At 41.5% G+C, this 22089-nt stretch overlaps 1 protein-coding gene across 1 annotated transcript in view; it reads left to right on the plus strand.

Moving 5' to 3' along the window:
• The first annotated feature begins 831 nt into the window (after positions 1 to 831).
• Positions 832 to 22089, plus strand: part of ttyh2 (tweety family member 2) — a 52391-nt gene continuing 31133 nt past the window's right edge. The window contains exons 1-2 of the mRNA XM_006635422.3: positions 832 to 1346; positions 16392 to 16564. Coding sequence (XP_006635485.2) covers positions 1215 to 1346; positions 16392 to 16564 — 305 coding nt within the window. The 5' untranslated portion in view covers positions 832 to 1214. The remainder of the gene's footprint in view (positions 1347 to 16391; positions 16565 to 22089) is intronic.

Below are 22089 nucleotides of genomic sequence, written 5' to 3' on the forward strand. Positions count from 1 at the left end.
CCGGGTACGCTTCTGATCTTGATCTCTGGCGAAAACAGCGAGTTGGTCTAAGTGTTATTAATTCGGAGTCGAATGCCACTGTTTCAGTATTTAATGTTAAATGCATCAGGTGCTACCTAAAGCACTCGTACGTTTACACCTTGTTCAAAGCTGTATTTTCTCGAAACAAGCTTACAAATCTAGAGCTTTCCACACACAGTCTTTCCTAATTTGAAATATAGTTTTACAATTTAATAGTCTGTAGTTTTAAAACTTTTCAGCTTTCAAAAATTTCAGATCAATTCGGTACTCGTTTAGGGACTAGATGTGCCTTCTTGTTTGCAATTGTATCAACGTTCTAGAAGATAATCATCTTGTTAATGCAGTGTAAGATGAGTCTAGCCAGGGTGCCTGTTTGGTTAGCCTATCTTTTGTAATATTAGCGAAGAGCATCGATTTTTTTTTAATGCTTTACTACAAGATGTAACCAAGTGCTAGAAACTGTTTTGGTTGCTTCTACGCTGAACAGCCGTATATACTCCTATGTTCCCGTGATGGAGAGGGTGGAGTCAATCAAATATACAGTACAGTAATACCCCAGATCCTTTGAGATTTAACATGACCTCAATATACAGTTGCCTATACTGCCGGCTTTTATACATCAACTAAGCCTTCAGTTACGTTTTGCGTGTATATGGGCACCTAAGGGTATTACTAGCATTTTTTAGAAGAAAACATAAACCGTACTGCAAGCATCCGTCTCATAAACAGAGCAGTGCGCTAGTTACGCACGTCCCCGACCCGTCTTCAATAAACGCGTGATCCCGTGCCCCTGATTTACGCGCGTTCCCGCGAGGGCTGCGTGCACGCCGGAGCTCCGAGTGAATAACTTGTTAAGGGAGAGAGAGAGAGAATGGAAGCAGGCGAAATGAAGTCGTGGAGCTCACTGAGGACTGGTTAAATCGTCTTTTTTTTCTATCGACCTTAAGAAAAAACAAAATCTCCGAAGCGGGCAGAAAACACTTCGTTTTCTTTTAACGCGTCTTCTTTCTCTTTCCGAATTTCGTCTCCATCTTCCGATCAGTGCATCGCACTCCCCCTCTGCATCCCGATGCCTTGTTTTGTCTGATGATCGCGGACGGGGCTGACTGGGGTTGTGTTTCCAGTTGTGCGGACGGTGTGCTTTTACTACTGAAACTCCGGATTACTGTAGACAGCCGAAGCTCCGCTTTGCAATGTTGCCTACGGCGCGGGTAGATTACATTGCCCCGTGGTGGACTTACTGGCTGCACAATTTCCCCCACGTCAACCTCAGGTTCCAGCCCGTGAACAAGAGCTTTAACCCCCAGGACGACAACTACCAGCAGGTCAGTACGCCGGGCTGAGGCGAGCCGGCGCAGTGGTGTGCGCGGAGCCGCGGCGGGCTAGGGGAGCGGTCTGTCGGATTCACACACTTTGTTGTGCCGGGGGGGGGGGGAGTGTGTTACATATTTCGTGGGGTGATACTGTAGCCCGGCGAGACGGCGAGGAGAATTGTTTCGGTGTCCCGAGATCACGCGCTCATTCCCGTTTTGAGAAGGCAGGGATCCGGCGTCGCCGTGCCCGCTCTGAAAAAATTGGTTGCAACTTGACTTTTTATTCCATCCGCATTTCATATAGATGAGTTCGGAGATACGGACTTGGAAGTACAACATCGAGAGTTTGGCGTGATAGATTAAAGAGTTACAGTGACACACACACACACCTGGTGCACGTTTGCCTTTTCTACCTTGAATCAGGATCTGGAAGGAGGATGCCGGCTGATCCTGAACGAATAACAAAATCTTTGGAACCGGCCTCAAATGGGAAACGAATTGTAACTGTATAGATTGTTTTCTGTTTGCTGTAATAACTTCTATCGCTAAGACCAGTTTCGGAAGACCCGGAAATCGTCCTGGTCTTGATTGTTTTCTGGAGGTTTTCGCCAGCGAAATGACTTCACAAAGATCCTATCTCAGACTATCACGTGCAATGCTGTATCTCTAATTCAATGCAGAATTCGCCAGGCTAGCGTGTCTGAAAATGCAAATGACGGGCTAATTTTGCAGCGCCAGTCTGCTTTATATTTGTTTTAATCAGATGCAGTACCAATAATACACTTAAGCATTCGTTAGCTCGCGATTTTCGTCTACAGACCGCACAGGTCACTTGAAAGTAACCCCCTCTCCCACATCACAGGCATTCTGATATCCCACACACTGTCCCGGGCTGCCGCATCCCCAACGACAATAACATTAGCCCGAAACAAAAACCAGTCGGGGCCCTGCAGTGTTTCTTGGAAACCAGCCGCACGAAATTTGGTTTGTATCGGGTCGGGAGGGCTCCGGCAGGTCCTCAGACTAACGGGCATGTCGGCATTTTAGCGTGTTTCCAAGTCACGGGGGTTAGGGGCTACCCGAAAGGCACGCTTTTCTGGCACCGTGCACAGCCACAAAGAACGACAAGCCTACAAGGGCATACCCATCCGTTCAAGTCAGATTGCGATGTGTTACTCATGTGCTACATAATACAGTACTTGATATCGTATCTTTTAAGTTATTTGCATTGTTGTAGCTGATTTCACCGGGGCTAGATAGACCTGTAGCGTTGAATGCCGGACTGAAGATCATCTTGAGCTCTTAATCTTAAGAGACCATGCATAATAAACCGCGTTTCAGTGTTGTTTATACTGTCATGTTTTATTTTTCCATCTCTTGTCAATTCCTTTTTTTTATTGCAAGTCTGAAATACAGTGTTCTCTGCCAAACTTAAACTGTCATCGTAGTGTTCTGAAAATTCAGTTTCTTGGTCGGAAACTATCTTTACTGAGAGTTTAGCTAACAGGCTCCTGAATCTCTCTATTCCTCTGCACTTCTTGGTTTTAGAGACACTGGAACAATAATGTCTGGCTATCTAAAACTATTTTTTTCCCTTAATTTATAGCCTGGTACTTGAGATCACGTTTAAGACGAGCCTTTGAATTAGTGCAAATTTGATTTCTAAATAAGACCTTACAGAGATGTGAGCTAGGAGCATTTCCAGTCCACTCTACACCACAGTAAGGAGCTGATGGAGGGCAAGTGGTTTCCTTATAAGACACTTTTACAGCTCAGTTATTTCATCTTTTAAGCAGCAGTTCAGACACAGAGCAAATGCTTCTGTTCATAAATAAACAAAATCACTTCCTTGCATTCATATGCAGGAACCGGCCTTTTGGAATGAGGTGCAACTAGATTACATCTTTCTAATCTCGCCGAAACGGTGAGCTGATCTTCCACTCAGAATTGAATTAGCCACCCTTTACTGTTGCGTGAGCTGCCCCATTTTAAAGTTTTGTTTGCTTGTGTCATACTGGGGAAGCCAATATGCAATTTAAAGGCGAGCTACAGTTTAACATTAAAAAGTTGATAATAATTAGTATTTATTTGTCCAAATCACGATCCATTTTTACCGCTGGGTTTATCCATTTACACAAGGAATCTGGATGAAGTGTATTGCCCAAGGGTACGAGACATCCCACCTGAGACATGAACCCCCAGCCCTCCAGCTGGAGACCAAAGTCCCTGCTCACTACTCCACACTGCCACCATAATTAATGGTTGCTAACTCTTTTCTTTCTGAATACTGTCCTCACTTTGGTTTGAATACTTCCCTTCAGAAGCTCTGGAATGATTCCAGCAGGGTTAGGTAGAATAGCTGTGAGGCTGTGTCATTTGTTGGAAGGTCGCGAAAAATAATGAGTTTCTGGTAGGTTTGTCTTTATTTGGAATTGCATGAAATAATGAAGCGAGGCATGTTCCTCTGGTAGACCGCGGTGCTTCACGCTGCAGGACAGGCTGTTATGCTGCTGTGAAATTCATATCGCACAGCTGGACTGACGGGCTGTGACTGGGAGCGGCGGGTTCACCTTGTGATTTGTCTTTAGCAGCGAAGCTGCCTGCTCCTCACCGGTTCTGTGGGGCAGAACCCGGGAGATGGAGCTCATTCTGTTCCTGTGCAGTCCCAATAGGCAGAAGGCCGAGGCTCAGAAAAGCTGCTTGAAGCAAAGAGCCAGAAGGGAAAACGAAATGACTTCTGAGTTAGGAAGACTCCTGTTTTAATAGCATGTCTGAAGAACCAAACTTGCAATGTTTTGCTTTTTCAGACACGCTATTAAAATCAAGATAATGTTGGGGGTAAGACAGCTCCTGTGGAGTTTTATGATATACCTTGTGTTTTATGGATTTGTGTCAGTTTCCTTTGAAAATATATATCCTTAGGTGATCCTGAACCATTATTAAGGTCTGCAGGGGAGAAAGAAATTCACAAATTGAAACCTTAGGGCTCTGGATGAAAGCCCTTTTGAGTGATTCTGATTAGCTTGTGAGAAATGCTCTAGTTTTGAGAAAAGGAGGTACAGTACTGTACAGTATGTGTTTTGGATCGTTTTGCTGGTGCTCCAAAGGGCAACTGACACTCTGAATTCGAACCTTCATCACCAAGCCCGGATTAGCTACCGTGTCCTGCCAGAGGTCTTCCACAGAGGAAATGAGTGCATGGCAGCCCAGCAGCTCGCTTGTTCCTGCGGCTGTCTCTTTGCATTAGGCTTTTACAGCAGTGGAGGAAGAGGCAGGATAGTGCAGGAATCAGATCAGGAGTCACCGTGAGCTGCCAGTCTCACTGCACTCACTCTGTCACACTGCAGCCTGGTGTTTTGGGGCACTTGTCCATTCTGGCAGTGAGGGACTGGTATCACATTACCAACGTGACAGGTTAACCAGTTCACTTCTGTACTTCAAGTGACTTTTGTGTGTTATAAAAACAACACAGAGCTATGTCTAAAACCTTTTACTTTGATGCATCCCAATAATTCTATTCTCTTAGAAATCCGGCAGGCCAAATCTGAGTTTTTTTAAGCCTAACTTGAAACCTTTGTTTTGACTTGCGCTTTTAATGAATGCTACTTTTTTGTATGTCTGTATGTATTGTGTAACTTGGTTTAAAATCTGTGCACACTAGTGTGAAAAATAAACGTATAAAATTAATTAGATTTTTACGAGTACTGTAGCAAAAGCCAAACACATGTTTTGTACAGCAGTATTTTTCTAGCTGGCTTTCGCTGCCATTTCAGTCTTTTATATGTTCATTCAAGACAGTGTTCATGGTCAGTTGGATGATGTAAAAGAAAAGAACATCAGGGTTTTGGTACAGTGTAGTCTAATTTGTGTAAGTAATGAGAAATGGAATTCTTGATTTCTGTAAACCCTTTGAACTAAGGGCAAAATCAGAATCTTGAGACTCTTCTCTGGGCTTTTTCCTAAACGAGCTCATAACCTTCGATAAATGACACAGTTCTCCTGTTACATTGTGAGTGTCTTTCAAAGAAAAGAACGAAGATTAAAATGGTTGCATCCAGGAAAATGCTCTCCCCACCACTTTCCGGATTCAGTCTTTCCTGCTTCATCCTGAAGACCAGGTGGTGGTCTGAACCGTCTGAATCTGCTCTCAGGGGGGTAAAGTGGGAGTAAATATTTACTATAGGGGTAATTCAGCTAGATACTCCAGCTCTTATTTACTCAAGGATGCAAAAGGAAAAGCGTGAATACATCTTGGATTTTTCATTCCGTAACCACTTTTATCTTTCACACCTGACCCGAAATCCCCTCAGGTTATTCCTTTTTTAGGATGATTTCCACCAAGAAAGCGTTACTTTTCTGTAACGATTTTACAGTTTTCACATTCCTTATGCCTTTCAATAATATCTTTCGTGCATTTAATAGTCAGCTGCATCAGTATCACCCTTTCCAAGTGCAACTCTGAAGCAAAGTACTGTATATATATAGTGCCTAATGATCAGTGCCTTGGTATGCTTCGTAAAGGGGGACGGAACTTTAAATTGTGCTGTGCAGATCTCAATGGCATCCTGCTGTGTGAGGCTAACCTGTAGGAGCGCCCCACTGTGAGCAGTTGGGATTCACTAATTTTAGCAGTTCCTTCCTCCCTGAGACCTCAGAGCTCCCTGTACAAACTGCATATCCTGTCAGGTGTTCTTTCTCTTTTATGATCAATTCTGTCAGATAGCTGTTCTCCATCCTGGTTGTTACTTTCCCCAAGCCCGGTAAAAATAATTTATCAGTCACATATTCAGGAATTACCAAGATGGATGATCTTAGTACTGTATGTGTAGATCAGATGCATGTAATTGCTGAAATTGCTCCCTCTCTAGTATTGTGCATCAGTTCACAGTTTAGGCAGTGTTAAGGTCCCTTGTTTCCCTTATGCTGTCACTGAAGCAAGGTCAGAAAGAGTTAAGGGGCAATTCGTCATGCAGAAGTGACTCATAATCATGCAGAATAGTGCAGACGTCTCTGGATAAGAATACACTCTTACAATCCTACCTTTGTTTTGAAGGATGCAAAGCTATCAAAACAGCAAAATAGACATCTGAGCCCCTGAAATAGCTGAATAACGGAAGAAGGGAATAGTGTATAAATATTGCTTCTACTGTGTTGTTGCCCAACTGTTTATGTTGAAAATTACTCTGATAATTACTCTCATACACCGAAGGAAGATGGTTAATTCAGACATCAGTTATCAGACAGCTTATTCATGGTAGGGTCATCACATCTTGTAGCGTCTCCCAGAAACATGGGGTACAAAACTGGACTGCAGTCTGGACCTGATGCCTGTCTATTGTGGGGTGTATGCACACACACGCACCCCACAATAGACAGGCATCAGGAGGTGCCAATTAGCTTTGCCAACAGATTGTTGGAAGGTGGGAGGAAACCCATGTGAACATGGAAAGAACATGCAAACTCCACACAGAAAGGACCGAAATCCAGAATCAATCCCAGGTGTTTTTCTCCCCAGAAAAGTAATAGTGTATGCATACTGCTAAATATACTGTATATGATTAAAGAGAGCTGAGTTAGAAGAACATCAGGTTAACTTGGCATTAATCTTCAGGCTCTGCTAAACTGACTGTGATCTTTCTTAATTAGCTACACCTGAGCTCGTTACAGAGTTCCTTGAGGCCACAGTATTAAGTTAACTAAGCTTGTAGTGGAGGTTAGAATGGGTAAATGTGGTCTACATTACACTGCAGTATTCCAATACTATTTCATAATGTGCTTCTGCAGCACTACCTAAGGTCTTTGAGTGCAAATATTCATATGGGGAAGACTGATAAGTGAGAAAATGGGCACACAAACACACAATAAAAAATAAAAAGGCCTTTCCGCTCTGCTAACTCTGCTGTCAGGGGCTCGCTGGAAATTGCTTTGTGCTTCAGTGCCTCTGAACACCCGACGATTCCCAACCTCCTTCTCTCTATTCTCCCTCCTCCCCCCCTTGCTCTTTTTCTCTCCCTCTCTCCTTGTCTGTTCCCTTCTTGATTTTATTAAAAGACTGCTGCCAGTGTGATTTAAATAGGCTGTGTGTAAAATCAAGAAACTATGAACTTGCAGGGAACTGAATTACTTTCAGTCTGTGCGTTTGTATTGATTTGCCATGGGTGATACCCAGAATAGACAGAGGAGCTCCTGATCTCGGGATTTCTTGTCAATTTGAATAAATTCTATCTGTACAAAAGACTCTCTCTTAGGAATTGTAGTACTCGGAAAAGAGCACTAACATCAAGCAGGTTGAAAAGCTAAATTCCGATGCCTGAATGTTTGTGAACTGAACCCTGAAAAACATTCATAATCCATTTGTTTTAACTGCTTTTGAGTGTTGTAGATCATACAGGGACGGGCAGGATTGACTGTTAAATAGCAACACTTCTGTTTCAAGATGCCAGAGGATCAGACGTGTTGACACATGGTGAAAAGCAAGGTGTTGTGACTTGTCTTCTTAAAAATTGTAGCTACTGAAAGATGAATGTGTGTTGTGAAGATGACATAAAACCGGCCCTCTGCCCTAACCATTTAAATGGGGTTTGATTAAAAAAAGTCAATTTTTAGGATTGAGATCTCATAGTGCAGCACATCACAAGTAAGGCCATTTGATGTTATGGAAAGGATAGAAAGAAAACTTAGGCCTTCACTTAGGATTGCAAGCCATGTCAGGTTTGCTGTATTTTTTCTCCTGAGGCAGGATGTTTGCATAAATTAGCTTTTCAGTTACCATTGGTTTGCTTTTTTCTTTCCACAGCCATTGTTTAGCTTTGTGTGGTTTGCAAGGATATTGGAGTGGTATGTGGCGAATCTTGCCCCATGGCTCTCTGCTTAGCTCTGGTTTATTTGCTGTGGTTCCTGCAGTAGATGGGCCATGCGTGTTACTTTTAGGGATCAGAAGTTATTTACAAGGTTCCTTTTGAATTTGCATGTCTGTGTTAAGTAGAGAAATTGGCCTGTTACCAAAACAGGGATTAATTGATTTTTGAGACAACATTACTTAGAACAAATGTGAAAACTAGGCAGGGAGTTGTAAGATGACCCATAATAAGCCCAGAACTTATAATCTATATCTATATAAACAATTCATATTGTTTCTAAGGACATTGTCACAAAGTTGATAATCAAGATGAGTTGAGTAAAAAGATTTTTTTGAAGCAACTCTGAACTGCATATATGTTGATAATTTTCTGCTGGAAGATAAGAATGCTTGAAAAGATGCAAAAAAGAGATGGATCTAGTTCATCTAGTTCACATGGTTAGGAGTAGCTAATTGAACTGAGTGAAATGTTTCATAAAACAAAAAATGATGGAAGTTAATGTTCTTCCTCAGTCATTCCTGAAAAGTGTTCTTCCATTTTTAACAGAAAACCGTACATTTTTTACTAATGACCGGAAAAAAGAATTGAGAAATAATATGGTTGGTTTAATAATAAAACCCTTCCAGAAATAAGCATTGACATTTTTACAGAGCACATATGAAGGTGACAAACACCAGTACTGAACATGTTCTTTCAAACTGGGCTGGGATCCAAAGGAAATCATTCTCTACGGGCTCCTAAGCACACCAGATTGATTTGAGGTTTTATTACAAATGTTAACTGGGCTCAAATCAAAGCTTTAAATCCCATTGTAAATGTACCTTGTTAAGATCTGTAGCACCCCTCACAGTAATATAAAAAATGCAAAATAATTGAGAGATTAATGAGTGCCAGTGTTCTTTGTAAAATGACAATCATTTTGCAATCAGACGCTGCAGAGAAAATTGATTTTGTTGTCTCACTTATAATGAGGATAATTGCCTCGAAAGGAGATCTAGTAGTAGTAATACAGTCTGTAGTATGTGCAGAATCAACCACAGTAGTGCAGGAAACCATTATGTAGCGTTTTTTTACTGTGCATTATTTAAATGTGCATGGTATATATTTCTATAGACTAATAGTTGTCTGCATTCTGGGAGTTGCCCTGTGAGGTTCTCATAAATAAACAAGATATTGTTTCTTTCAAATGTGTCCCATATTACAAATTTGTTTTAAAAGCGACTTGACTTTATGTGATTTTCTCAAGGGCTAAAGGAAAAGCTAACAGCAAATTGATGTGTAAACACACAAATTTTTTCCTGCCTAAATGGCAAGGAAAAGACAATTTTCTAGAGATGTTCTGTCCATCGCTGTCAGCTTCCTAAGGTTTTCCCACTAGATTCAGCATCAGCACTTCAAGACCTGAGAAACCACCTACTACAGTACATGCAGAAACGGATGCAGTGATTTAAGAGCCTTTTCTCTATGAAAGGTTCAGAACAGGTCACCCAGCTATGATGTTGATGCCAATACCTTGTTTTTTGGTTTCCATCAAGAAACAGCTGGATTAGATCCTTGGATCTGTTAGCTACTATCAACCAAACAATCTGGTTGGGCCAAATAGCTTCCCTTCTTTTGCAAATATTCTTATGTACAGGAGTAGGGTTTGAAAAGAAGGAAATGAGAAAAGAGCATCCTGGCATTTGTATCCCTAGGCAAAACCTGTTCAAAGCAGAGTTTAGCTAAGTTTTATTTCCGTAGTTTCTTTTTTCTTTAGAATGGAGGCTAGTCCTCTGAACTGCCAGTAAACATTAATACAGCCATGAGGGCTACAGATGTTCATACGGTAGATGTACTTTCATGTTAATCTATATTACTGCTCATTTCTTGTTTTGTGAGATTTTGTTTTTTACTGGGAATCAGTACTGATGCGCATCATAAAATCCCCATGACAACAAAAAAGGAAATGTTAATATTTTGCCAGACCAGTGCGTCACAACTGTAATGAGCAACACTGCTTCAAAACAGTCTTGATAAAAATTCATGCTCCTGTTCATTCTTGTGCTCATTAATACACTGTTAACTGTGATAAAATATGTTCTTGGACAGACCAGTGGCATTCATCACTTGGTTTGGTTTCAATGGATATCCCATAGCATTTTATTTGTTGTATCAGTACAACATTTTTTGTTCCAAGTTCAGTTTGTTGAACGTAGGCAACAGAGCTCTCGTTTCATTTCTCTATTTCTAGGTTGGCACCTGTAAATATTACTTTCGTGAAGTGTGGAGTCAAGTGGCATGGAGGCACAGCGATTAGCATTGCTGTCTTGAGTGCTGGGGCCCTGGACTGAGTTCCTGCGGTGCTGTGTACAGTATGTTCTCCACGTGTCTGCTTCGGGTGTCACAGTTTCCCCCTACAGTCAGAAGACATGCTGCGGGGTTAATGAAAGATTTAATTAATTTATTAATTAAAGGTTGCATCATCCAGGTGGCGCTACTCATTGGTGGAGGGGGAGGAGAGTGTCCAGAAAAGTGTAAGGATTATTTATGATTTGATATTAACTGGCTCGCTGATGTGAGTGTGAGTGCCCTGTGATGGACTGTTGCTTACAGGGATTTGCTGATTAAATTAATTATTTCTTGAAGTGCTGGTTCTAACTGTTTAATATTCAGAGTTCATGACACTTTGCTTTTTCTTCGTTCTTGTCTTACCACAGTAGCATCCCTGAATGGTGTTGAATAGACTCTCGACTGTCGTAAACGCAGTGTTCCCCGGTGTAGAACTGCTGTCTGTTACCCAAGCACACCTTCACAGCTGCCCAGTCAGGCACAGCTCCTGCAGCGTCACGTTGAGAATGAATGGTGTCACATCAGTGGGTGAGGAATGGGCCCGTTCAAGCACACCCTTGCAAAAGCCTCCAAGGCCATGTGATGGAACAGGAGATGAGGGGAACCCACTGGTGGTGCACCAAATAACCCTTAGGTGGCGCTGTGACAGAGAACGTTGAAAAGAAACAATGTCTTTGATTCCCCTTTGCGAGTGTTTCAGACACTTGCAAATATGGAGTGCAGTATGTGAGCAAAATCCTCTGAGATAAATACAGGTGTTTAAATATCGTGTTATTCCGATTGCACACTATGGGCTTTTCCAGTCTACTTCTCAACCCTGTTTTGGAATCATATCCATCCATTCTCTAACTGCTTTATCCGACACTGGGTCTCTGGGGAACCACCCCAGGGTCACAGTGGCCAGAAGCCAATTAACCTACCAGTATGTCTTTGGGCTGTGGGTGGAAAGTGGAGCTCACTGTGGGGGAAACCCACACAAACACATGGACAACACACAGTACAGGCTCCATGTGGAACTGAACTCAGGGCCCCAGCAGTGCTATGTTAACCACTGCGCCACCATGAAGGAATCATATTACTTATTTGTTATTTTGCTGTTTTTTTTCTTTTGGTGAAAATCTTTGCCTCTTGAAATGTGCACTCTAAATGCGCTGTGCTGCCAGTGTGAAGCAGGAGTCAGGGATTAGATGTTTTGCTACACGCAAGCTGGGCTTGAGTTCTGGGATGAGTAAAATTAAAGGACCAGGTGGATTTCGGGCCCGTGAAGCATTGAAGCGTGAGGTGATGTCCTTGTTTAAAGAAAAAGCTCACAGGCACTCCTGCTTGAAAACGGCAATATGTCTGTCGGAGAAGATTATCATCTACTCCGCGCGTGTGTGTGCGCACTGAAATACAGTATGTGTACTCTGTGTTCACATACAGATTGCAGTAAGTACTAGAGAATGACTGGGCCAAAATGTTATCAATTCTAAAATAACTGTATTGGCATAACACACTGTAAAACCTGAACATCCCAATATTATCAACATTTGCATAAACAAGATCATCGTATAGCACCGGATAACTAATGCAGTAGCTTGTCTAGTATTCCAGTGTCTGGATTTATGTTGCTGGTTCCAGTCTGCTCTTAGTGTAGTCATGTTCTCTGGGTTTTTTTGATCTCCCAGATGTTCTAAAAGCAGCAATATCAGCATTTGAAAAATTGCCTGTACTGACCTTCTCTCAGTTCCTGCTCACTACAACATGGGTGTTGCATTGTTATAAATAATCTGCAGTGTTGTTGGCATGCTATCAAGATTTCTATGATTTTCTAGACAAATGTCAGAAAAGAGTCCCCCAATATACATCAATAAGACATTAGATGCCAGGTTAAAATAAACGTTGTGAAAAGGAGAAACACCTGGGATCTTGAATGATCCACTCCTAAGAAAATGTTAGGAAGTGTTTGTAAAATTTAATTGAACAGCTCAGAAACAAATCGTTCTCTTAGTGTATTCTTCATTTCAAAATAGACATGAGCGTATAATGAAAGTGCCCTGAATTAATTTCTGAATTAAAAACAATTCTCATGAGCAACATTTAAGACAAGCACTGTTCATGAATTACCTTGAATTGTTGATGAATATTTTCATAGTTCCACGATATGTATGGAGACTAAGTGAGGGTGAAAAGCAGCAGTCAATAAAATGGACGTACACTTGAATTTTAAAATGTATAAAAAAATAACGAAGTGTTATAATATTCAGAAATAAAAATGCAGAACTATTTGTTAAAATTGAAAAATTTAAGCGCACATTTCAATTCATATTACTTTTATTATTTTTTCAATGTACTGTATGTAGAATTATAATTGAGTTATTTTAATGCTTCTGTTTTATTTAATATAAGTAAAACATAAGGCATTAAACATATCTGGTTTGAGGTCATATAAAACAAAGCAGAGGTGCTTTCCCTTCCTGTTTTGCAATGCAGAAATTTAATAGTGGCACTTTGACAAAATGATGTAAAAGCAAACATTTGCTCCCCTGGAATCTTGGAATCACAGCTGCTTTGCATTGTGCTTGGCCTCTGTGTAGTTTTCTAATTTCTCAGTTACGATATATGAATTAATCATAACTATGAAACAGTCCAGACACAGCATTAACGCTATATGTGGACCTACACATATGTGCAAACAAAAAAGGTTTTATCCTGTTACAACAATAGATTTCATGATACCTGTAAGAAAAACATTAAGATTAACTCTTAATTCATTTAATTAATCTGGGTTCTTGGTACCAGTTCCCATCTCACAAGTGAATGATCTCTCCAGAAAAGCACGTCTTGTCATCGCCGATTCTCAGTGTGTAGAGTGGAGACAGCAGGAGATGCTGTTCTTGTTTCAGCAGTGTCAGTGGTGCTGTGTCACAGCTGCACCTCAGTTCTCCTGGTAATCAGCAGAGCCTGGCTGGGAGACTAGAGCAGACCCCCAGAAGGGATTATTACTTGCCCACAGGACACCTCATACCAGCTCTTTGTCTTTGTGATATGGTAAATGGCTCCCCTGGTGTTGTCTGGGAATTTCTTTTTCTTTCATCTTTTGATATTCCATTAACGTTAGACACAGATAATGCTTCTTTTATCGCCCCAGGGCACACAACTACAGAAGACATCGCTGGCCACACAGAGACACTTGATTTTTATCCGTTTTGTCTGACATTAAAGTAAGTGCCTATTCAATCAAAATGGATTAGTCATGAACAGTCTAATGTGCAGTAGAAGTACAGTATTAAAGGATTAACAGGTGTACCTACAATTTTGTTCACTCAAAGCTGGTCAATAAGGATGCTTGACCTAGAGTATTTTATAAGTAGACATGACAGTGTATATATTTTATTATGGATTCTGAATTTAAAAAAGTTACACATTATATAAGGTTGGAGTTTGTACAGCCAACCGGGAGATTTGGCAGTGAAGTACTATATATCAGGTTTTTGAATGGCAGATTCCTAGTCCTTCATCCCAGAATAGGCTCCTTTGTTCTTTTCCCCGTTTCTTTTCTCTCTTCCCCCCTGCCTCCTTCGCTCCACCCCTGTGTTTTTCTCTCCTGCGTCCCTGGGCTTTCTTCTCTCTTCCCCTCCCTCTTTTTTCTTTCTGTGAGCTGAGCTCCTCCTTTGATTCCTCCTGAAGGCACCCCCCACCCCAGTGCCCAGTAGAGGGAACTTTGCTGGGGGAAAAACTGCTAAAGGTGCTGTAGCACAGAACAACAGCTAACACCAGAATGAGGACCGCGTCGAATTCTTTATTTGCGGGAACAAGCCTGCTACAAGTTTTTAAGTCTGCTTCCTTTTTTTTTTCCTTAAGGGCATATTGGAGTGGTGCATATTATGACTTCTGTATTTTGAAATTTTATGGCCGATTTTCTACATGCAGTAAGGTACTTTTGGAGTTTTACCACTTGCTGAGTTGATCTATTCCATTGCTCCACGTTTAATAATAACTGTTCTGTGTCCAGCCTTTCATTTATAGTTTTCTTTGTCTCTCATGCTCGTTTCCTCTTTTGCTGTCTCCCATGTGATAAGAACCCCCCTCCCTCCCACACACACACACTCGCACATAGACCTCAGTGCTTAGGAATCACAAGACTCAAGTGCAGTGTTTCAGCGGGCTGTCACATGCTACTTAATTCAAACGGACTGTGATAATTCCTCCTTTCAGTCATCCCTTTGCCTGGGCACCCAGGAACCAGGAAGTTGCCATGGAAACCCTTCACCTCTGCCAGGGGGCTGTAACCACTGGTCTTACCCCCCCATCCCCCACTGAAGCTTCCCAGAAATCACTATTCGCTTCACCTAGAGTGACAGCACAGCTTGGACAAGGGAACACTACTGGGGTTTACTAATCTGAGCCCATTGATGAATCGGTGCTGTTGTGCAAGATGCTGTGCTTTTAATAATGCCACCGCTTCTGCCTAGAAAGTAAATTAAGTTATGCAGGGCTCTAGCCATTTGGTAATGGAGAGGCATCTAAGATAGTGCAATCGATCAGTGTTGTGGCTGTTTTCAAAAGCAACATGGGGAATTTTCCACAGTACTCTCCATCAAGCTACTCATTGTCAATTCTACGGCTGTTTATAAAAAAATCACTGTGGTAAACTACAAACAAAATGTCAAATTAGCTGAAAGGCTTAATTTGTTGGTATAGAAATAGGTAATAAAAGTAAACTGTACTTTTTATTTTTTATTCCTAAACCACAGAATGCCCATATCGAGCTAGTGTGTGCTCATTCATACTGGCTCAGTGGCTGCAAGATGTTCATTACCCCACAGATGGAGCAGGAACAGAAGGATTAAGAGTCTCTTGTCTTGGGCTGCGGAAGGGATAATCCTGAGATGCAAAACCCAGGGAGTTAGGACTTTGCACACTCCCTCCCTGTCTCCCAGGATGAATCACTGTTAAATGATTTGGATCCAATGAAGAACTCTTTGTTCCGGATCTTTTAAAGTGGAAGTGCAGCTTGTGTCTTGCTGACTGGCATCAAGCCGAGAATCCCTGGGTGGGGCAGTTCAAGTTTAAGGCCTGATAGACCACGTACTGTATAGGATTTGAGCTTAGCTTGGCTTTGTGTATGGTCTTATAAGGACAAAAGTACTACCAGCATTTTAACTTCCAAACCTGTGTGAATGATAATATCTGAAATCCCGTAAAAGGGAGAGGTCTTGGCAGTTGAGTGTGAATGCATTTGACTGCTAGAGGACTTGCCACGAGGTCCAAGCCTGGGTGTTAAGAAGTGTGCTGCTCAGTAGCGGAAGTGTGCTGTCAATACTGTGACAGTGCCAGGAAGGTCTTTGTAGATGCCATTCACTCCTACTGGAAATGATGCATTTACACAGGCCTCAGTTTTTACTGTCACAGACCCTGCTCCTTTGAGATGACTCAGGTCAGCGTATCACATAGTCATCCAGATATTTTTCTTTCCTCTGAGCACCATTACTCCCACATTCATCTGATGACCCAGGAGCTACTAAAGCAAAGACGAAGATACCAGCTAAGCTCACATGTTTCAAGGAGGGACAGCAGCTGGATGTTATACTGCTCCTTTCTGATGTTGGTGAAGGCCAGGGCAGCCTTCTAGTCCATCCTGTAATTCTGTCGAGCATCCCACAGCAGAAGAAGAATTGTAAGCCCGGTTTGTTGTGCTGCATTTTTGTTACATCAAGATAGGCCTGATGTCTTGCATGGAGCTGCCCTAAAGTTCTCATAAGAGCACAAAAAGGTTACAAGTGAGAGGAAGCTATGTGGCCCATCTAGCCCTCTCTTTTGATCTCCTTTACTCTTGTGTACTCCCTATCTCACTGTTCTCTTTCTCTCTTTCTCCCGCCCTCTCCAGTCTTTGATATTCTTGGTCTGTGTGGCGGCAGCAGGCCTGGGGCTCAACCTGCTCTTCCTGGCCATCTACCTGAGCTGCCTGTGCTGCTGCCGCAAGGAGGAGGAGGAAGAGACCAAGAGGCCCAACTCCTGCTGTGTCACCTGGACGGCCGTCACCGCTGGCTTGATCTGCTGGTAAGAGGATGACAAATGAGAGCAGCCTACTCGTCCCATCCCAGTGACTGTTCTAACGGAACTTGGAAGTGGTGCTGTTCAGGGACCTTACTCATGCTGTAGTCAGTGTTCTACAAAATTCAGACTTTCAGCTCTGCGACTTTACTGGGCTGCAGAGCCAGAAAAGTCTCCGACTTGAGGCTTTAAAACTCAAGATTGTCCTTGACTTGATTTTATTCTTGTTTCTCTGTGCTTAAGGATGCCAGCCCTACAAGTCTCCTGAGCTATGAAGGGATTTGCAGAGTAATCTGGTCCTGGGAATCACTTTGATTAGATTTAAGGCTTTCAGATATTTAAATAGAGATTGATGTTAAGGAGCTGTTTATGTGGTAGAGGAGATACAGTAGGTGCTTCCTGACAGCTCTCACCTGTCTTCTTTTTGTACACGTGTATTTCTGCTGTCTAGGATTTCCTGACTATTGTACTACTGAACAGGAGGTCAGCACTGGTCATGTAATAACACAAAAACAGGAAAGGGAGATCTTTAGTATCTAAAGCAGTATGTTTATTCAGCAGGGTTGTATGCTGAATAGTCACTGAGAGGCTGTCATGCCAGGTGAATTAGTCTTGCTAAATTCAAATTCCCTCTGAATGCAAATACCTCAAAAGAGAGATATACAAACAGGACTTATCTAGCTCTTGAATGCCCAGACTTTACCCTTGTTGTCCTTGTTGATATAATTGTGAGCGTTGATGTTCGGTAACTTGTTTTTTTTTTCCATTTAGTATTTAACATGCTTTGAAAGGACTAACCCAGCTAGCGAATGACACGTTACTGAATTAAAAAGTCAAATTAAGGAACCTCTGGAAGGATTGATTTAGACAGTGGTGGAGCCTGCGTACAAAGATGAGTTAATTCAAAAGAAATAAGCTAAGGCTATGCACTTTTAAAAGCTCGCTGTTTAGCTTGCAACTTTTGTTATTCAGTGGTGCATCAATCTACAGTATGTGACTGAAAAACAAATTAGGTGTAGCAAAAGGAGCAAACGCAGGGGTAAACTGTAAAACCAAATCTGTAAAGTGCATGCTACCAGTGTTACAAGGAAAAGAATCTGGGGTATTAATGTAACTGACTGATAAGAGAGCATTCTTGAAGAATGGTCAAGACGCACATCTGTGAATGTCCACCACGTGTCAAAGTCAAACTGAATTTTTGGCATTAAGATAAATTATATCAGCATGGAGATCAGTATCGGAGTGGAGGAGGAACTGAACATTGATTATATTAATTCATAATGCAAATAAAAAGAACAAATGATAGCTACATAATGCTTGATTGAATTGAAAAAGAATCTTCTTAATCTCGTGACAGTCAGCTTAGTGAGCTGGCTGATTGAGTTAAAGCCCTATTAACATTCCAGTTTGAGACAAGGCTCATTGTAGTGTTAAGTGCATTGGCGTGATGCTGTTTAACTGGGAATCTCATAACCCTTTGCAGGCTGAAGCTGTGACACTGTTATGTAATATGCCTGTGCACAGAGACTCATATGTCCTCATCTTTTGCAGCCCACTTCCTTCAATGCAGTGAAGCACGTTTAGTGCAATGATTACAGTACAAAATTATGTCTCGGTAACAAATGAGGAACCTGCACTTTTTCTTCCCCTCATTTTCAACTTTCACTGCTGATGAAGGGGATTTAATCATTTTGTGCTTCTCTTGGCAGCTGAAATGTGAATGCTGCACTGGCTTACTTCTGCCATTCGCCAAGCTGTCCTGCAGTGGCTTTGAGGTTTTGAATTAAATCGCTCTGCCTGATTGTTTATTTGTTTATGGCCTTCTTAGTGGTGCCTCATAGTCAGGAGAAAGAGAGAGAAATGTCACAATTTTAAAATTCTTAGTGAATGAACCTAAAGGAGAGGTTACTGCCTCTTCAGTGTTGCATTGTGCTGCACAGGATGTTCTTCAAGCTGTGCCTATGATGCAACTTGTACCTGTGCTTCTGCAATTAAGGAGGTTTCCGTTAAGCCTTTTGACTTGAGAGCTGGGTTTTGGATAAGAGAACTTGAATCGGCACCAACAACAGGCCAACACGGGATCAGACTTCCATTCCTCTCCCTCTACAAAATGGAGTAAAGGCTGGACCTCAATGAGATACTCCAAGAAAAACATAAAATTGTTTAATTCAGATAAAAACTAGTTATATAGTTAGATTTCCTTGCATAAGGAAAATATTTACAACATGCGTACTGTATGTTTAAAAGCATGTTAAAAGAAAACTAGAGAATAAGGCAAATGTAGTGTGAGGTGTTATATCTTGACACTAAGGGTCATGTTGTGTTATGATGAGCTATCAAGATCTAAATTTTAAATTCATACTGCAGCTGTGATTTGAAGGGAAATAAAAGCCTTGAGGTTGGATGAAGACAGTTTTCTTGGAAATGGGCCTTGTTTTTTTTTTTAAACTGGCCCTTTAGCATTTTCTACTAAAGTAGACCTCAGTACAGTATCTCAGTTCCATTTTATGTGACCCTGAAGTCACAGCAGGGGGCTCATTAGCTTTCATTGTGTCTCTCAGCGGAGGTTTTTGGAATAAAAGCCGTGTCTGAGGTTTTTTATCTTTCCATAAACTCAAGCACTCCCAGCAGGGTGAGGCGCAGCATTTTCTAAATGAAGGTGGAGTTTATACCCCATTTTGTCCGTTTCCCAGTCTTACTGTTTGCATCAGGGTTTTAAATAACCACTGTGAACTGAACTATGTGCAGTAGTGCTGCAATTTTAACAGGATGTTTGTGCAAAAGGCATTCCTTTCTGTTTTGGAGAATGACATCCTAGTAAGAGCAGCTGAAAGCACTTTGCAGGTTTAAGAAAACTGGATCTACTGACATTTTAGAATTGCACAAAAGTGGATCTAACATTTACCAACAGCCCATCTTCTCTTTGTCCCTTGCCCCATGGGAAGAGAAGGTCCTATTAACTGAATTAGCTGAGACAAGGGGATTAGTACCCCTCTGAAATGTATGTATTTTTTAAAATATTTTGTGTCTGAGTGGTTTTGGAATCCATTGACAATACAGTGATTAATACAGTATGTTTTTCATTTGATCATGTTCCATCCATAGGTGTCAGTTCAGCTTTCCTCTGTAAAACATTACTCTGAGGAGCATAAAGCTGTTTGTATGGAAAAAGAAGATGGAGTTGGAGCCAGGCCACAATCTGGCATCTTTCTGTTGCCAAAACAAGACTGTATTCTAGCCTAGAGCTTTACTGAGTGAATGAAACAGGCCTGCCCGATTAGAGCAGACATAGTTGATCTTGCATCTTTTACTGGTCGAGTAATGACTGGACAGTAGGGACATTCTGAAATATAACAGTACTGATAATATCATACCATTTGTTCAGAAAGGACAATTGTGTGCATTATGAAAGGCATTGATAATCATTTAAAATCATTGACTCACCCTCTAAATCTCTATCTACAGTGTGAACAGTATATGGCCTTTTGTTGATTCCCAGTGACCAGATCCACTCTAGATAGGCCAGGATATTAAGGTGGAGTGCAGGCCCAGATGCATCCCTCATGGGACCCAGTATTTGGAGAAAAACTCATGCCACACGGAAACAATGAAACCACCATGCTAACATGCTGCATGCCCCCCTCAGTGCAGACGTCATGATTCTCTTGACAGCATGTTACAGGCTTTCTTCTGAGGAAGCAGCCTAGTCAGAGTAACCACTTATCACGTCTTGAATTCCTAGAGGTTAGAGAAAGGTTAGCGCCTGATGATTTTATGAAATCCACCGGACACTCTAAAAATTACTCTAAAATCTTTTCCAGTTAATTATGACTACATGGGATGCTTTGTTCATTGCAGTATATTTCCGAGTTAAATAAAAAATGCTTCGTCTTTAATAATTGAGTTTCTTCGAAGCTGTCTTGCGGCTCCATTTTCAACATCTTTTTTTCCGTATTGGTTATGTTCAGCTTAAACTGAACATGGAACAGGGTGTTTCCTTGGAATATTTTGGAGGATACTTCAGATGCACAAGCTTAGAGTTCAGGATGTTTGTAACCGCAGTGATCCATTTAGTAACAATAGCTTGGTATGCAATAAGCATCTCAATAATAAGCTAGCTCAGTTCTGAGGTTCAGTTATCCCATGGAGTGTTCCTCTAGCCCTTGCTGTTATTCATCAGGATATTTAGACTAAATGCTTGTTTGGACAGATTCCTGAGGTTTGTGTGCTTAACATTTAAAACAGACTACACTTGACCAGATGCTACCTAGTATCTGGTCTGCAATAAAGCCAGAATTCCTAGGAGAGGCTAATTGTAATCTAGCAGGTGCACAGTAGATTAGGGTCAGATGGGCTGTGTTAATCACAGCATAGATTCAGGTCAGACTCGGGTATGACTTGGCGTGATCCTGGTCAGATCTCCCTGAAATAGAAGAGGATAGAACATGTGCATGTGTTTCTGCTGGATTGGACAAGTGCACCGCTTCCTGGGTAGTCCAGAAGGGAGTCATCAACAAAGTAATGAGCCTAATTTGATTACAAAGCAGTAGCAGCCGGCAACTTTGACAGACACCCTGATTGGCACCTCTGCCAGCACGCCAGCTGTGCACACTGTGCTCATCATGCGCAGAGCGTGATTCACCGTCATTAGCAAACTGTTTTCTGCTCATCAGAAGGGAGGAGCCGTCATTGTGTTTGACATTCTGGCTTCTAAGGGGTTTGCTTATGGCAATATCGATGCAAGGAAGGTCCTGAGAGCACATAAAACTCACACTAATGCGCAGAAAGGCAGTTAGGGCTGTCAGACGTGGACTAATAGGTAGGATTTTGCCTGGAATCCATCATTTTTATTTGCTCTTAGAGGGGAACAGGGATGTTACACTCCAGGTCTCCTTGTAAATCTTTAGTTAGCATTCTGTGTTGCTCATGTAATGTATTGTCTTTAGGAATCCACTGAAAATAACTTCCGTGTTTTTACTTCTAAGCCCTAGGCCCATACATACTGTAGCTGAAATGCTTTCAAAACGAGTTTTCTTGGACAGATTTCAAGAACAATTAAGAAGAGAGCGCCTTAATGTGCACTTTATATACCAGACCTTGGGTTTTGCTTTAACCAGTGTCTTTTAATACAGTATACTTTAAGGTCTCAAACAACAAGTACTGTATATTAGTATGTGTATCTTTTAACAGCACAAACTTTAATTGCATTGTGCTGTGCTGTAGTTGCTCTAGTATTTTCATTTATGAATAAAGCCCATTTAGTCACCCCTAAAGTAATGTTTAATGAAAAACACATTTATTTGATTTGTTTCCCACATCTGTACTGTCTCTTGACTGAGTGACAACTTCAAACTTTTCCGATTAAAAATCTCTTATTGTTACATAAAGCAGGTTCGACACATATTGTGCTCTGGAGCAAAAGGCTGTGAAAATTCCCGTTGTGTGTTCATGTGTGTTTTTTAAAGTGTCAGACCCACAGTGTGGTTTCTTAAAGAGAAATCTAAAGCACTCTGATTTTTTAAAGTTTAGAA

The sequence above is a fragment of the Lepisosteus oculatus genome, chromosome 9 (assembly GCF_040954835.1).
Source record: "Lepisosteus oculatus isolate fLepOcu1 chromosome 9, fLepOcu1.hap2, whole genome shotgun sequence".
NCBI lineage: Eukaryota > Metazoa > Chordata > Actinopteri > Semionotiformes > Lepisosteidae > Lepisosteus > Lepisosteus oculatus.